The sequence below is a fragment of the Maylandia zebra genome, linkage group LG4 (genome assembly GCF_041146795.1).
Source record: "Maylandia zebra isolate NMK-2024a linkage group LG4, Mzebra_GT3a, whole genome shotgun sequence".
NCBI classification, from domain to species: domain Eukaryota; kingdom Metazoa; phylum Chordata; class Actinopteri; order Cichliformes; family Cichlidae; genus Maylandia; species Maylandia zebra.
In genome coordinates, this window is record NC_135170.1 from 25,122,193 (window position 1) to 25,139,485 (window position 17,293).

General features: G+C 41.2%; 3 protein-coding genes across 6 annotated transcripts; 2 read left to right on the forward strand and 1 right to left on the reverse strand.

Annotated features, from left to right (window-relative positions):
* Positions 1–716: 716 nt before the first annotated feature.
* On the reverse strand, positions 717–5,370 carry rsad1 (radical S-adenosyl methionine domain containing 1). Its single transcript, XM_004559510.5, has 9 exons — positions 5,017–5,370; positions 4,762–4,895; positions 4,481–4,685; positions 3,584–3,949; positions 2,206–2,269; positions 1,973–2,120; positions 1,659–1,713; positions 1,457–1,560; positions 717–1,221 (listed from the first exon to the last, which is right to left on the reverse strand). Exons 1-9 carry the CDS (start codon positions 5,155–5,157, stop codon positions 1,110–1,112), a joined length of 1,329 nt encoding a protein of 442 aa, XP_004559567.1. The 5' UTR covers positions 5,158–5,370; the 3' UTR covers positions 717–1,109.
* On the forward strand, positions 4,821–13,862 carry btr02 (bloodthirsty-related gene family, member 2). Of its 4 annotated transcripts, XM_076883253.1 has the most exons (9): positions 8,012–8,183; positions 8,675–10,243; positions 10,382–10,442; positions 11,943–12,215; positions 12,310–12,387; positions 12,494–12,736; positions 12,832–12,958; positions 13,053–13,079; positions 13,318–13,862. In XM_076883253.1, exons 4-9 carry the CDS (start codon positions 11,946–11,948, stop codon positions 13,860–13,862), a joined length of 1,290 nt encoding a protein of 429 aa, XP_076739368.1. In that variant the 5' UTR covers positions 8,012–8,183; positions 8,675–10,243; positions 10,382–10,442; positions 11,943–11,945. The 4 variants fall into 4 exon arrangements, with proteins under 4 accessions (XP_076739366.1, XP_076739368.1, XP_076739367.1 ...); XM_076883252.1 differs by having other exon boundaries at positions 8,675–10,442; XM_024798946.2 differs by lacking the exon at positions 10,382–10,442.
* Positions 13,863–15,585: 1,723 nt separating this feature from the next.
* cldnk (claudin k) lies at positions 15,586–16,477 on the forward strand. The gene has a single exon (XM_004559507.6). The coding sequence runs from the start codon at positions 15,586–15,588 to the stop codon at positions 16,231–16,233; it is 648 nt and encodes a 215-aa protein (XP_004559564.1). The 3' UTR covers positions 16,234–16,477.
* The last annotated feature ends 816 nt before the right edge of the window (positions 16,478–17,293 follow it).

Below are 17,293 nucleotides of genomic sequence, written 5' to 3' on the forward strand. Positions count from 1 at the left end.
GAATGGGAACGAAAGGGGATGTACCTCTGATCACAGTGAACCCATCTTCTAATGGCTGCTAAGGCTTAAATCATCTCAAACTGGTGCTCAACATGCCTCCAGTCACCAGATTTCAATCTACAAACAAGGTTTAAAAGGTGCCGATGTACCCGCATGTACTTTTTAAGTGACAGGGCACTAGCTGGGTTTTCAATACACAGTTGAATCATAAAGATCTGTATTTCCAGACCTAGTTCATGGAAAAATAATAATGTCTGAATATGTCTTATGACAGTAAAGTTCCTTGAGATAAGACTCAATCCTTTTAAATGGACTAAATATTTATTATTTATTCTCTCATGAGGGGGAGTTTTATTGTATGCACAACACAAATGTCTCACTTCTCTCCAGGAGTACCACATTTCAAAGCTCTTTTTAGGCAAACTCGACAGTGATTACGAAATGTAGAGACTTACAAGTGAGCTGGGATCAGTTTAAAGCTATATATATATATATATATATCTAGATATCCCTTTACTCACCAGGAAATTAATGTTCATCCATCTGGTATGATTTCCAGGGATTTGAGAAGACATGCAGCACCTGCAGTGATATCAATCAAGTCCGAGAACAAAATGATTGCTTACTCGGAGGCTTTACTTGGTATAATATAATTTGTTCACCCTCTAAAACTTCCCACTCACCGTGTACATTTGCTCAAAAGACTATGACATCAATCCAAAATAATTTCCTGTTTATTGTCAGAGGTATAATTATGATTAAACGACAGCAACAGCAGCAATTAAAGCTTTAGTGCAAAGTGTATCCGTTGTAGTAATGACTGCATGAAAGCATCTGGAGACTTAAATCCAAGACTCGTTCTAACCGGTGGGAGAGGCAACACGGACATAACACAATATGCTCGATCGCTGCTGGGCTGCAGTCATTAAAGATAAAGTCATGTTTGCAATGGTATGGAAAATGATGAAGAGCCTTCACTAACACGTTTAAAAGGTGTACCAAACAAAACTGTTGGTTTTTATATGTTTTGACAGCCACGAGCGTATCTGCTTTATAAACATTTGTGTCATTGAAGGTTGGAGGTGTTCTTGGTTTGTCTGCCAGCAGACTCAGAGTGGTCCCTGTGAGGCTTTGGGGGAAATTTGTCTTTCCAGCTCCACCAGGAGAGCTGGAAGGATGCTGTCCAGTAAGGCCAGTCCTTCCCAGGAGCACCTCAGACCCCTGACAAGGAAAAAAGAAAAAAAAGACACAAATGATTTAACCTTCAAGCTGTAGAGACGTTTTAAATACCGTGTGCTGGGGAAATCAGAACAGACTATTCCCCTTATTTTCTGTCACCTCATGCACCAAACAGTTATATAATAAGGGAAATATTATCAAATAATAAAAACAATTGTTAGGTTGGCTTCCGCACAGGTAAGGAAACTTAAAGAGAAAATTAAACATCATAAGTCACCTGTCATCGAGAATCAGCTGTCCGCTCTGGAGCAACTCTTGGACGACAATGGATTCACCAAAAACTTCATCAAGGCCAGTTTGTGGGCTGAACATCTCCCAGTGCTGTTAACATAATTTAAAAAAAAAAAAAAGTCTCTGCGAACTGAACATTATCTGCCGTGACAGAAAATACAATGAAAGATTTATTTTGTGTGCTTTACCTTATGATTAATGCCCTCAGTCATTCTCATTCCCATCACCAACACCTCCTCCAATCTGCCAAGCAAACATCTTTCATAACTTAAACTGAATACAGAACAGCAAGGACAGAACAGAAAGAGTAAAAGGCCTGAATACAAGTCTCATAATAGCATCTCACAAGGACAGAATGTTTGAGAGAACAAGCACATGTGCCACGGCCTCAACGCTCAGTGTGATAAATTACACTGTGGACTGTCTCAGACTTCACTGCTACATTTCACATGCTCAGAGCATTTCTGGGCATCTGTCTCTGCCTGGAAGTGCAACGGCGTACAATTCAAGATGGCCAAGCTGAAGCCGCCTCCGCGTCCCGTGTCCCCAATGCCGCACTTCACGGATCCACACGTCAGGCTCCAGAGTCTGGGTCCGGGCCTCTCGAACAACACCTCCCTCCCCCAGAGGAACAAACCGCCCATGTGCTCCTGTGTCAGAGACAACAATATAAAAAGCACAGTTTCCAACAGGAGCATAACCGGAGTGATTTAGTGCTTTACATCTAAGTATTACCTGGGCCGACACCGATGTATTGGTTGCCTTTCCAGTAGCTGATATTGTGATGACTCACTGAGTTCTACATTACACAGAGAAAAACATTTACTGAGTGTTTATGAGGGAGAATAGTAAAACTGTCATATTACGGAGATTTAATGAAGACAGAAAACCAAACACAAAGTTAAAAAGAAGCTTAAAAATACAACTTAGTAGACTCTGCTGGGGAAAAACAATATAAATCTTTGGTTTTCGATAGAACTGGACATTTAAATCTCGCTCAATAACCTCGAAAACATCCGATGACTCTAAATTATACAAGAAAAATATGGATGCCTATAAAACAGAGGACTGAACATGTAGTTTGTTGTACGGATTTTGTTTTTTTACAATTAAGAGTGAAGGAAGACTTTTTTTTTGCATGAACTGTAAACAGTGAAGCCACTATCAGTCAGATTGAGATGACTTGAGCTTTGTGATATGGCACGTTATTCTGAAAGCAGTCATCAGAAGATGACGACACTGGTCGTAAAGCGATGGACACAATGAGTGACAACACTCACATAGACTGTGGCGTTCACCATTATAAACCACCAACAACCTGAACTGTTGCTACAAGGCAGGATGGATCCATGCTTTCATGTTTATGTCAATTTCTGACCCTACCATCCGAAAGCTGCAGCAGAAATTGAGAATCATCAGATCTGGCAACATTTTTCAATCTTCTATTATCCAATTGTGGTGAGACCGTGGGAATTGTAGCTTCAGTTTCCAGTTGTTAGCTGACAGGATGGTATCTGGCATGCTTCTTGAAGATTTGGTGTGGTGTGCAGTCAGAGATGCTCTTCTGCAAACCTTGGCTGTAACGAGTGGTTATCTGAGTTACTGTTGCCTTCAAGTCAACCTGGTCATTCTCTTCTGACCTCTTAACATTAACAAGGCATTTTCTACCAAGGAAGTGTTGCTGAGTGGTACTTTCACTTTTTCAGGCCATTCTCAGTAAACCCTAGAGATGGTTGTGTGGGAAACTCGCAGCAGATCTGCAGTTTCTGAAATACTCAGACCAGCCTGTCTGGCACAAATAACAATGCCACATTGTGAGTCACTGAAATCAGCGCTCTTCTATTAATTCTGATGCTCAGTTTGAATTTCAGCAGGTCGTCTTGACCGTGTCTACATGCCTAAATGCAATGAGTTGCTGCCACTTGATTGGCTGGCTAGGTATTTGTGTTAATAAGCATTTAAACAAGTGTACCAAGGAAGTGTTTTTCTTTTATTTATTTTCTCTTTTCATTCTCCGAACCTTCCTTCGATTTAACATATCATTTTTGTGTATAAAACGGATGCATGATAAGGTGAAGCGTTAAAGTACGGTTTTGTTACAGCAAAGACTTACATGTCTTGCAAAATTCGACACCTCGTACTGTTGAAAGCCGTGCTGGTGCAGAGTCTTCCTGGCGCGCTGGTACATTTCTGCTGTCACATCCTCGGAGGGCATCGTCACTGCACCGCACTCAACCTGTTTAAAAAGCTGAGTGCCTCGCTCCAGGGTCAGCTGGTACAGAGACACGTGATCATCACACACCCTCAGCAGCTCAGACAACTCTATTTCCCAGGATTCAACGGTTTGTTTGGGACGTCCGAACATGACATCCACCGACACCCGACCAGGGCACAGCCTCCTGGCCTCTTCGATAGTCTGCAAAGCCTTGTGGGAGTCGTGGTCTCTTCCCAGACTTTTCAAGTCCTCATCCTGCAAAGACTGAAGATAGAAAGTTTGATCAGAGTTGTTCCATAAAATGAAAAAAGTTCTCACCTTACCCTTTCAGAATCAAATTATTAATGCAATTTTCAGAGTTACATCACCTCATAATACATATAAGTGGGTCAACATTTTTGAATTGTGTTATTTTTCCAATATTATCGAGTCAGGAGATAGACAGATGGAAAGATTAAGCTCTGAAAACACATTTAAGCTCTGTTCCAACTGAAATCTACAATATAAAATCCAAATTGCAATTTTCATTGCATGCAATTTCATGTCTATGATGCAGAGCAAAAGAAACAAGCACTGGTACCCTAGATGTGTGATTTGGACCTGACAGGACTAAACTTCAAAAAGTGCGTTTTAAATAAATGTCATCACACAGAAGAGGGAATTTTAAAAAAAACATGAACACAATGATAGGCCTTGAGTGTAACGTTGCAACCAACCACTAAATGCTTTGAGTAAAACAGCTGGAAGGCCCTGCTTTTCCATGGGCTTTCATGAGCACCCGAGGATTACGCTCACCTGGACCCCGATGGAAAATCGGTTCACCCCGGCACGGCAATAGTCCTCTAACCTGGACTTTCCCGCAGGAGTGGGGTTGACTTCGAGGGTGACCTCGGCCTCATCCGAGAGATTCACCTGCCTGGAAACAGTCTCGAGGATCGCAGCAAAGATGGAGGGGTGGGCCAGGCTTGGAGTCCCACCTCCAAAGAACACTGAGGTGATGCTACAAATGAAAACCAGAGTGTGATCTCAGCTGCAGTTTACAGTTACTGATTGTCAGGTTTAATAAATGCACATACCAGGATACTTGACTGAGTCGCAGCAGTGTCTCAGTCTCCATCTGAAGGCACTTAGTCATGATATGGTCATTGTTCTCTTTGGATATGTACTTATTGAAATTGCAGTAGGAGCACCTCCTGAGACAGTAAGGCCACTGGGGGAGGAAGAACCTTATAGTCATGACACAGCCCACTTATGCTTAAATCAGGTGAGTCAACATGCAGTTACGGATACATGTGCGCGTGATGTTCTCAGAAAAAGAAGCTATAACTCACGTGCACATAAAGAGACGCGCGCTCTGTGATTTGTGGAGAAGCCGCACATTCAGACACATCTTCGGTTACTTCTCCGACCGAGAAGTGCTGCAGTCGGGGAGGGAGGACACGACTGACCGCATTTAATGTGCGTCTCATCATTTTGGAGACAGCGTTTGTTTCGCCACGGGAGATTACATTCTCCGACCCGAACCAGAGGTTACTTCAATACCCGGCTTCATCACTCAAACGGTATGCGTTTCTGTGACAACAAAGTAGCTACAAAATAGCGTAAATTCACTTTGTATTTACGCTATTTGAAGGTGCAGTCAAGTCGCTCCAACCGGAAATACATGGAGCGATTTCCTCCTCATGTTCCCGGTTTGGCCACAGCGGGGCGCTGTTTTACCACAGTAAGAAATACCCGAAGCACAAGAGGGTCAGCCAGGTTTTTAGGTTTGCAACATTTGCTTTTGGTGAAAAATATGTATTTTCACACAACATCTTTTCCAGTTTTACCCAAAACGTGAAAACGTTGCAGCGGTAAGGATTTAAATATATTCTAACGCTAAAGTAGAAATGGAAAGAAACTCCTTGAACTCTTGGGATTTATTATATAACCATGTATGACCTTTACAACCATTAAACACTACGATCAATGTTATGTCATAACAAATCTCTGTAAGTACCATCTGCAGTTATCATTATTATCGCAACATTAATGAACTCCTTGCTTGTGTGGGACTTGCACATGTGTTATGTAACTATGAGACTATCAAAATGAATTATTTCTTTGTTTTTCTTTTCTTTTCTTTTTTTTGACATTTCAGGTCTAACTGTAATACACTCATATTTATATAGCATTTTCCACTCTAACCACTCAAAGTGCCTTTAAACTTCATACTGAATGGCCCTAGCCAGGATTTAACCAGGAACCCTCTCTCTGTGAAGTGAAATTGGTAATCATTGGCATCAAGGCACTCTTTGACCTCTGCTTGTCATGTAGGGTTATATATTATAACTCCTATTCTTTCTTTGCACTAACCTGGTCAAATGTGGCCCTTGAACTCTGTCACCACCACCCCATAACAGACAAGGCACACACAGTTTTGAAGTTTCAAGAGTCCCTAAAATTCATAGTTTTCCTTGATTTTACTAATGGTAGTGAATCTGAAATACATTTGGATAGATACAGGTCAAATCTGACCCCAAATAGACTCACTATATATAAAATTTGCAAAAGAATCAAACAGTATTAAATATTTATAACACGTAGGGTATTTTTGCTGTTGTCAAAGTTTAAAATGGTTCAAATTTGACAACATGCTGGAAGGTGAATAGTATTGTTAGTACGTATTCTATGATTTAGAGGCTGATTTTAGGCTATTTCTGATTAAAATATGATTTATATGGGCCTTATATTGAAAATGATGCAGTTTATTTAGGAGCCTATGAATCATAAGTAATCTTTGTTGGGCACACCTGTTCAACTGCTTGTTATTACTTCTAGGCTGAACTACATTCAGCATTATCAAGATGTCCTAAAACTCTCTGAAAAGGTTTCAGCTGATCCAAAATGCTGCAGCAAGAGTTCTGACAGGGTCCAGAAAGAGACAGCTTGTCTTCATTGGCTCTCTATTAAATCCAGAATCGAATTTACAATTCTGATCCTATCATAAAAGGTCTTGAATACTCAGCCCCCACTTTATCTTAAAAACCTCACAGTACTCTATCACCTCTACAGAGCACTCTGCTCTGAGACATTGGGAGACAGGCACACTCTCTACTTTTAAGATTAGGCTTAAAACTTTTTTTAAAGGCTTAAAGTTTATAGTTAGGGCTGGATCAGATAACCCTCAGTCCTAATGTAAACCTTCCCTTTGTGGGAAGGCTGCTTGGGGATTCCCACAATGCTCAGTGTTTCTTCTTAATTTACCTTTTTAAGTGTTTATACATCACTCAGCATTTAATCATGAGTCATTATTAATATCTGGTTCTCTTCCACAGCGTGTCTTTATGCTGTCTTCCTACCCTCACTCCCAACTGGTTGCGACAGATAGCTGTACCTCCCTGAGCCTGGTTCTGCTGGAGGTTTATTCTTCCTAAAATGAAGTTTTTCCTCTCCTGTCACCAAAGCCATAGCTCATGGGTTCATATGATTGCTGGGGTTTTCCTCTGTTTTCTCTGTATTATTGTATGGTCTTTACCTTACAATATAAAGCGCTTTAAAGCTAGAGTTGTTGTGATTTGGCAATGTATATAATTGAATTGAATAATACAAATATCTGGCACCAACTCAGTGGACCGACACATGTAACCATAGTCAAGACAACCTAGAGACTTTCAAGGGTATGGTTGGGCTGATCCACTGGTAGATTATGTGGGAATTCTTATGAGCATAGCTGATACATTAAATAAAGACACAAGTCTATATTTGGAAAATAAATGTGTGTCCCACTAACACACGATGAAACTAACTAATGAGATATTGATTTTTCCGAAGCCTAGCACACAGACAGTAACACAGCCTAGAACAGCTGCTTTAAAAACGGATTATTTTTTAACTAAAGATTAAAAATATAAATCAGGATTATAGGCAATAAATGTCTTCATCATTCTGATATGACTGCAATCATGGATCCATGTCGGTGCTACTCATCATCAGATGAGTGTGATCCTCACTTGATAATTCAAATCAAAACAAATAACGCATGCATGTATACCTGCTCTCATTTTGTTGCCATGATGCCAGGTCTCTCTTGGAAATGAGATTTTTAATCTCAATGAGATTTTTACCTGGATAAATAAAGGATTAATAATAATAAAATTTACTGCAATATAATTTCCAAAATAAGACAGTGTTCATACATTCAATCAGTAATAAATCTAAAGCTTTAATTACACATAGATTAATATTAATGTCAATAAATGTGAATATGTTCACTGCCAGCTTCCAGCCCTGAGGTCATTTTCCACTTAATGTAAAATCTAGTGACCAGTTATCTAATCAGCAGATACAGTGAGGCAGACAGAGGGAGAGACGAGAAACACACAGGAATATATTTTCACCGAACTCAAATGTGTGAAGTCGGTTCAAGGAAAGGTTTTAATAATTTCCAAATTTAAAAAAAACAAACAAACTACTGAATCTGTGATGTGAAGCTGCCAAATGGATACAAGGAAGAAAGGTAGGCTTTCCATTAACCATGAAAACATGACAAAGAAAGGATTTGATGTGGTTTCTCTTTGCTCTAGGCACAAAGGCACAAAGGGGAATATTCTCAAGTTGCATGTCAGGCAGGGACTGTGGGAAAATACCTAAAGGTGGAGAAGGAGGAGTTGAACCTTGGGTTTAACTTTAACAATAAAAATCAAACTACCCTACTTACTGTTAGATTTTACTGCACACATGTACCATAAGTTATGTTCAGAAAGTAGGATGAACCAGACACATGCACACACAGCCCTTTTCAAACATGCTTTGCATTGCATTGATATCAGAAAAAGTATAAAATAAGACAAACACAAACAATATGGTGTTAATGATGTTAATTGCTGATATTGTAGCTTCTTTTGACATTTTTTTTTATTGTTTTCTGAGTTTATTACACACTTAAAAAATATATCTTTATCAATCTGATCCCAATTGAATTTCTGTTTTTTTTTTTAATTTTTAAAGGTGGTGCCATAGAATTAAGGCTCATGGTGGTTGGTAGCAGTGGACCTTCTCAGTTCCTACTAACCAATTCCATACTTGGGAGACAGGTGTTTTCTAAGGATGTCACCAGCCTTTCTGGCAGCATAAAGAACAACGGTGAGCTGGCTGGTAGACGAGTGGCAGTGATCAATGGACCAAACATCTATGATAAGGATATATCTAAACCTAAGAGGAAGATGGAGCTAAGGAGGTCCAAGTGCTTATGTATACCTGGTCCCCATGCATTTCTTGTTGCCTTTGACATGGAGAAAATCTCCCCCAATGATGTGAGAACCTCCAGACTGATGAGGGAACGCTTTGGAAGACACTGTCTGAGACACGCCATGGTCCTCCTGGCCTATGAAGGAAATCAGAATAGAGCTGCCTTGGAAGATAGGGTGAAGAAGACAGATTGGCATCTGCGAGAACTCATCGAGAAGTACGGTGGACGCTTTCACCTTTTCAACAAGAACTGGAGAGATCGAAGTCAGGACAGAGAGCTGTTGAAGAAGATAGAGCTGATGGTTGCCTCGTTAGGAGGAGGCTACTTCTCCAGCAGAACTTTCCAGAAGGCAGAGGACTGTGTAAAGAAGGAGGAGAATAAGCTTAGGAAGCAGCGAGCAGCAGAGATAGAGAAGGCATGGGCTGAGATGGAAAAGCAATACATGGAAGAGGAGCTGTACTTCCAGAAGGATGCCTATACGGCTAATATTGGCGCAGAGATTAGAGCTCAAGCGGAGATCGACAACAGCTGGCTCAGGACGTCCCTAGTCAGAGGCCTGGGGACGGGTTTTGTTGTGGGGGCTGTGATGGGTGCGCTGGCCGGGTCTATAGAGGGCCCAGGAGGGATGGTTCTCTATGGGATCATAGGTGGTGCAGTGGGTGGATCAGCAGGGGGAACAGCACAGGTGGCAATAAAGCATATGGACAACAGAATGGCCCCGACTGCCAGACTGAACTTCAACTCAATCTTTATTAACCGCTTCTTTGCAGCTCCTCGTACATGACAAAGGGAACTGACTGATGACCTGATGAAAATAAAAAACTTACTCTTTGTATCCAACTTCTGGTTAGGTAGCTTTCTGACTTACTTGATAACAAACTAGATAGCCGTCTTAAGCCCTCTTTCATCTCAAGAACATACGTGTAGTACGAGACTATTTCGACAGAAAACTTGAAAGGTTTCCAGTGGCATCAATTCAAACTGTGACAACCAGTTTAAACTATAAATAGGCCTATTATAAATAAATGAAGCTGTGATTTTAGCACATTTATAGCAGATTTGTGTGAACACTTTATATTTTATTCAACCTCCACCTCTTCCTGGTGCCTTGCTGTGGATTAGTTGAAGTGCAACTCAAATAACATGTAGGGCGGAGTCTTAGCTGAACACGCCATTGTCTAAAGCGCTGCCACTTTCCTAGACAATCCACATACCTCAGTACACCTGTTCAGTGTGAACCAGTGAAGTTTCTGTGTATTATTAACTAAATTAACAAGTACAAGCCATACAGACACCGCTCCTACCCAGAAAAGATCGACTAAGTAAAGGTAAGATCACATTTCCTTTAATACTTTTTAACAAACGTGTCTGTTTTCACAAAGTTACCTGTGTGCTGATTTCATGTTAGTCCTCTCAATCTTTTATGGCCATGTTGCATAATCGTAAACTGTTTCCTATGTTACAAGGGAGTACAAGGGAGTCTGAACTGAGGATTGCACATTACATTAAAACGATCTTGAGAATTTAGTGAGTTCATTTTTGTTTTGAGTAGTAGCTTCCTCATGACACAAGAAAACTATTTGGCAAATACCAGTTTGACTGCATATTTTGCTGCCTCTGTTTGTTATCTATCTGCTGGTGCTCACACTGGCTGTGACAGTGGCAATCAAAACACGCAGAGATAGAAAGAGATAACGGGGTAAAGTTCAACAGCAGGGCATTAAAGTATAATCATGTCCAGTTGTTTCTGCCTCTTTAGTCTGTGTAGAATGAGAGTAATCCATTCTGTATGAGAACACAATGTTAAAACATGACGCCCTGAATTCCAGTGAAAATATTTCTGCCATGAGTAAATCCGCCTTCTCTCACGCGAAATGTGAGCTGAATCCTGAATTTTTACTGTTGTTTAATAAGCATGGATTTTATAGTCAAACATTAAGTATCTGTGTCTAAAATCTTGGGTTGTGGTGGTACTAAGGTGTCTGAAGTGTGATTAGAAAATATCCCACAGGTCATTGCACCAACACCACCAACCTGAACTGTTGATGCAAGGGAGTGCGGATCCATGCTTTTGTTTACTCCAAATTCTGATTCTAACATCTGAACATGGCAGCAAAGTGAAACTGAGAGTCATTTGTCCAGTCTTTTATTGTCTAATGTTGGTGATCCTGTGCAAACTGTAGCCTCCGTTTCCTGTTCATGGTTTACAGAAGTGGCACCTGGTGTGGTCTTCTGCTACTGAAGCCCATCTGCTTCAAGGAGATGCTCTTTTGCATACTTTGGCTGTAAAAAGTAGTTATTTGAGTTATTGTTGCCTTCCTTGAAGCAGTCTGGTCATTCTCCTCTGACCTCTCACTGGATACAATCTCTTTTTCAGACCATTCTCTGTAAAGCCTAGAGATGGTTGTGCAGGAAAACCCCAGTAGCCCAGGGTGATTCTCTGCCAAGTACTATGCTACATCGAATGTCATTTAAATTGCGTTCTTCCCCATTCTTATGCTCAGTTTCAACTTCACATCATTCTGACTATTTCTACATGCCTAAATGTATGAGTTGCTGCTATGTGATTGGCAGATTAGATATTTATGTTAACGAGCAATTAAACGGACTCACCTAACAAAGTGGCCAATCAATGTATGACTAATACACTTGAAAATTCATAAAACATACGATAAGCATCTTGTAATATGAGTAACAGTGACTAGTACTTTTGATACTTGTGTACCGTCATAGTGCGCAAGTAAAATCCTGGATGCAGGATTGAGCATTTACACAATTATGTGTTAAAAACACAAATCTACTTTATAGTACTTTATAGAACTTTTAAGTTTGGACTGTTAACAAGATGGTTTCATTGCATTTGTTTATCAAACGACTTCTGTTGGCACTTCTCACTTACTCTTAGGTATCACTTTTGGTTTAGTCTTTGCTTTACTATTCAAACACAACACTCCCTTAAAAGACTTCGATATGCACAGCAGGAAAAAGCTCTGTTTCTTACTTTTTCTGACATAATTTCTTTTTCAGATCATGGCCTCTACCATCTGCTTGCTCCCTGAAAAGCACTTCTTGTGCTTTCTGTGTAGGGACATCTTCACCAGCCCCGTAACCATACCATGTGGACACAGCTTTTGCTTGTCCTGCCTGTCCAAATACTGGACACGACATCAGTTGAAATACTGCCCTCACTGCAGGAGACTGTTCACAGACAAGCCTGATCTCAGTGTCAACCACATACTGGCAGACATATCTGAAAACTACAGGAAGTCTCGACCACAGAAACCACCAGATGAGGAAACGGTACTCTTTTGTCTGTTATCTAATAACAGGTAATCTAATCTAATAAATCTAGTGTATTTTTGTGTGCTGATGCAAATCGTTTGCACATTCACAGGTTATAGATGTTAACCAAATGATTCAGGAAAGGGTGCAGAAGATAGAAAGACTGAAATACTCTCTCGGGCTACAAAAGGTGAGTGGAAATATCTATAAAATTTAAACATGTATAACATAATTTATATTTTTTCTTTATTTTCCTTTGATCTGTACATCATTAAATGATGTTGCTGTCCAATCAGAACTCTTACCTCAGAGAGGTGCGAGAGAGTCAGAAGATCTTCTCTGCACTTGTAAATGCTATGGAGAAGAGCCATAAAGCTGTTGTTGCTGCAATTGAGGAGAGGCAGAGAGAAGAGGAGAGCAAGGTAGAAACACTGGTCAAAGAGATCGAACAGGAGATTGAGGAGCTGAGGAAGGAGACCAAAGAACCGGACCCTCAGATCTCTGGTGATCAGAGTGACGACTTGAAGCGACCTGCCAAGGTAAGTTATCTCCATCTACTGCCAAATGCATGATGATGATGATGTGATTTGAAGCATAATTGTAAAATCTTTCCAACACTGCGAATGCTATTTAGCCCTGTGAGATGAAGGACTGGTCCAAGGTTACCATAGAAACTGATCCTTGTATTGGAGTCACCAGAAGAGCACTGTCAGACGTGTTGGAACAAATAAAGTTAGAAGTCAACAGACTCTCCAAAGCTGGTGGGTGGTGCTGTTTTAATCTTGCGTGCATCATATCAATCTTAAAAGATAAATTCATTGACATTCTTTTTTTTCCCCTGTTGTTCATTTTTAGAACTTAAGAGAATCGAGAAATACTCAGGTAAGGTTCTCGCTGTGCAGAAATACATTTTATCAACTTTACAAAAATGATTAGGGATTGAAGATTATTTTTGTGGATAATATCAAAAATATAACCATAATTCAGCTTCATTTTGAGTTCAAAATTTAACTGCATGAATTTTCAGCTGTTGTGAATAGCTGAAAATGAACGAGCACTGTTTGACTAATTCTTGACTTTTTGCTCTTTTTCTCCTTTCTTTGCTCTTTTTTCTTTTTAGTGGATGTTAACCTAAGTGCTAAAACAGCAAACCCTTTCCTTTGGGTCTCAGATGACAGAAAGCAGGTGAGGCACACGGATAAGCTTCAGGAAGTACCGGAGAACCCCAAGAGGTTTGACAGAGTGGGAAATGTTCTGGCCAAAGAAAGCTTCGCTGGCGGGAGGTGCTACTGGGAAGTGGAGGTTGGGGAGAAGATAGAATGGACCCTAGGTGTTGCCAGACAGTCCGTAAACAGGAAAGGCAAGTTCACAGTGTGCCCTGCAAATGGTTTCTGGACCTTAAGCCTGAAAGCTGGAGGCCAGTACATTGCAAACACCTCTCCTGTCACCCAGTTGGCTCTAGACCAACGACCCAAGAAGTTTGGAGTGTTTCTGGATTACAACGAAGGTCGTGTGTCCTTCTACTGCGCAGACTCTGGAGTCCACATTCAGACCTTCACGGATAAGTTCACAGATCGGCTCCATCCATTCTTCAGTCCTGGTCGCATGCATGGAGGCAGAAATGCAGCTCCTCTAGTCATCTGCTCAAGTTTTTGCAACATCTAAACCTCATTCCAGTTTAAAAAGAGTTACTTGTTGGTTCTTGTTATCTCCTTAATATTTATCTAGCGTGATTAATGTGTTTATTTATTTACAAAGCTATTGAACAATGAGCCACATTTTCCCTGTCAGAGCAGGCTACTGAACAAGATGGTGCAAAAGGACTACGTCAGTACACTTGAAAACTTCAATGAAACGCATAAACAGACTGAAAAAAGAAAAAAGTGTGGCAGTAAATAATAGATGGCTGTCATAAATGAACAAGTGAGTGAAAGTAGAAAAAAGAGGATTGCTGAGTTGGATGGATGCGCGGGGCTGCAGGGTTGGGACAGAGGTTGACGAGAAGCAGGGAAAGCGGGGGGGAGGGCACAGTAAAACAGCAGGGCATTGTGCCCGTACACCAGGCACTGGGAGACACACTCAAACACATTCACGCATTCACACACCGACACAGTCGTGCACAGAAGTGCGTGCTTCAGCCCACCGCCACACAGACACACTGGCATCTCGCAGGGCAGCCCCATCTCCAGTCCTGTCCTGGGTGTTGGAGCTGAGAGACAGAGAGCCTCCCCTGCTCTCTGGCCTTCCTGTTGACTGAACTGAATTCTCAGGGCTGTCATTCACAACTTCAGGCATTCACAGCTCAACTACAAAACCTACGGAGCTTCAGGCAAACCGTAAACTGTGAATCATCTCCGGGAGGAGCAGTGAAAGTTCAGCGACCTCTATTTCAGGTAAATATTCCTCATAATAACCATTTCATTAATATTGTTTGGACATTTCCAAATGTCAGAAATGTCTTCACTATGGCTTAAGAGCAAATTAATGCGATGTGCTTTGTTAGTTTGTTAGTTTCCAACACATGTATGTACTGGAAGTGGCTTTTCTTCCATTGTGTTATCTGCAAAACTTCCTAGGAATGAAATGGACATTTTAGTAATGAGATCTGGGAATATTCCAGGGCCCTCTGTTATTTTAATATGGTTTATCCACTGTCATCTGCACCAAACATCACAATAATCTTTCAGAATTAGTTTTACTGGAGTCAAAACTCAAACTAAATAACTGAACTAAATAGTAAAATGCATCCCATTGGTCCTCAATGTCCTGCTGCATATGTATCGATCTTGTTATGAATGGATCGTATAAACAGTGTTAGTAAAATTGTAGCTGTAACAAACAGAAGACACAGGTTCTCCTGGCCCACTCTACAGGCTTTCATGAAAGCTGCTTGTGTTCCGAGTCTCCTCATGTTTTTCTGAGATAATCCACCACCCGGCAAGGCGTAGCTCGACACCCACAGTCATGTCAAAGAAAGCTATTCTCTGCAGTTCTTACTGGAATCCAACAGGCCTCCCAGCCTGATTCCAAATATTTATGATAACTATATGCTCCAATAGTCTTTTCATACTTTACTAATGTTATGCTAGTGGTTGTTGTGGTAAATAACAACAGCATGTGATGTAATATCCAGTGTGTCTCTGAGAGTTTTCTTGCACTGCTTGTTTGATTACTAAGAGAATAACCCGGCTGGTGCGACTATTTTATGTTTTGTTAATTTTAGGATATCAATCCACATCAAACTGACCTCATCGACGCCATCATCCACAGACGGCGGAGTGGACCACGGCATTTCGAGCAATATAGACTGTCACATTTCTTTGTGGGACTATAAGTTTGGCCTGTGCAGAGACTAATATATCAGAGACAAGTCCATCTGTCTTTCGCCATGGCTACCACGGGCATGCAGTTGCTGGGTCTGATCCTTTCCATCGTGGGCTGGGTGGGTGGGTTAGTAGTTTGTGCCATCCCCCTGTGGCGGGTCACCGCCTTCATCGGTAACAACATAGTGACAGCTCAGATCATTTGGGAAGGCCTTTGGATGAATTGCATAGTGCAGAGCACAGGTGAGATCCAGTGTAAGGTGTACGATAGCTTGCTGGCTCTGCCCAGCGACATGCAGGCCGCCCGCGGCCTCACTGTGTTGTCCATCCTGCTCTGTGGCCTGGCTCTGGCTCTGGGGGTCCTAGGAGTCAAGTGCACTAAATGCATCGGCGTAAACAGCCTTAAAGCCCGCATTGCTCGCATTTCTGGCTCCCTTTTTGCCATCGCGGGGTTTCTTTACCTTGTGCCCGTCTGCTGGACTGCCCACTCCATCATCAGGGATTTCTATGATCCACATGTGGCAGCTCCACACAAGCGTGAGCTCGGCCCTGCCCTTTACATCGGCTGGGGGGCATCAGCCTTGCTTCTAATTGGGGGGTCACTGCTCTATGCGGGGTCAAGTCCTCCCGGAATCCCAGGCTCTCCCACTTTCAGCAGTGGAGAGAGCAGTCCACGCAGGGCACCTGCCACACAAGTCAAAGGTTATGTCTAAAATGTCTGAAGGCCTTCCACAAATCCACCCCGAATGATGTCAAACCTGTCTTTTCTCCTCTTGACATTGATTCATGTAATTATTTTTTATTAAGTGTCACTTTTCTTTTGTTGTCTTGAGAAATGTCACAGGAGGCTGAAAACTGAACTTGTTTTATTATGTCATACCTGATACCCTTCAATAACACTCTTTCTCTGTCTGCCAGTTAAATACAATAAACGTTGTATGCTCTGTGGAGGAAAAATGGTGTGTGTTTACATTTGTACCATTACATATATTAAAGCTCCTCAAAATACTTGTTTTACAAGGAAAAACCTTTGAGTCATTTATGTAAACACTACGAGGGGTTCTGCTGAATGAAGAAGAACAATAGAACAATGGAGATGTGTGTGCATTAGCATGTGGTGCCATATTTTTCAGTGTGTGTGTGTGTGTTGTCCTGTCTTCCATCTCATTTTCCTTATCTGAGTTACTCTATACGGCGGGAACAAAGAAAAATACATGATCCTTTTTTCACTTCATAAAGATCCTGCTATTTCTTCTAATAAAATCACACATTGCTCCAGCAGATAACTGTATGATAACAAGCAAAAACCAGATTGAGCCTGAATCACTATCTGTCTTTGCATGTGTTCATGTAGTACAATTCCAAGCACCATCTTTATTCATGAGATATTATCCTTGTTCTTAAACCTGATTGATTGCACTGTAGGTGACTGTAAATATAATCGTAGTTGTGCGGGCATGCATTAATCTATCAGTTCCTTTGCTTTCTGTCTGTGACAGCAGAAGACAGAGCAACACAATGCCACTCTATAGAGCATTACAGCACCACAATAACAATAGCCACTAGTGTTCCAAGTGCCAGGTAGTGACTCACACATGACCTAAGTAGGCCTTTACCAGTGCTGGTAGAGTAATGATGTGAATACTGTAAGTCTGTGGCATTTTACTGTATGCTTACAAAGAAGACAACAGAGGGAGACGAGTGCACTAGTTACATTGTAAATAATGAATGGAGTGCTTCAAAGTGGCTTCGAGGTATGGTGTCAATGCAGTT

What these genes read in the sequence shown, in the direction of transcription:
- rsad1 (XM_004559510.5), bottom strand. Translation starts at nt 5,157, where the DNA reads ATGATGAGACGCACATTAAATGCGGTCAGTCGTGTCCTCCCTCCCCGA. An exon ending in CAGCTTGGCCATCTTGAATT is followed by an intron (nt 1,714 to 1,972) that starts GTACGCCGTTGC and finishes TTTGCTTGGCAG; the next exon opens with ATTGGAGGAGGTGTTGGTGA. An exon ending in CTGAGGGCATTAATCATAAG is followed by an intron (nt 1,561 to 1,658) that starts GTAAAGCACACA and finishes TTATGTTAACAG; the next exon opens with CACTGGGAGATGTTCAGCCC.
- btr02 (XM_076883251.1), top strand. Translation starts at nt 11,946, where the DNA reads ATGGCCTCTACCATCTGCTTGCTCCCTGAAAAGCACTTCTTGTGCTTT. An exon ending in ACTTGAAGCGACCTGCCAAG is followed by an intron (nt 12,737 to 12,831) that starts GTAAGTTATCTC and finishes AATGCTATTTAG; the next exon opens with CCCTGTGAGATGAAGGACTG. An exon ending in GAGAATCGAGAAATACTCAG is followed by an intron (nt 13,080 to 13,317) that starts GTAAGGTTCTCG and finishes TTTTCTTTTTAG; the next exon opens with TGGATGTTAACCTAAGTGCT.
- cldnk (XM_004559507.6), top strand. Translation starts at nt 15,586, where the DNA reads ATGGCTACCACGGGCATGCAGTTGCTGGGTCTGATCCTTTCCATCGTG.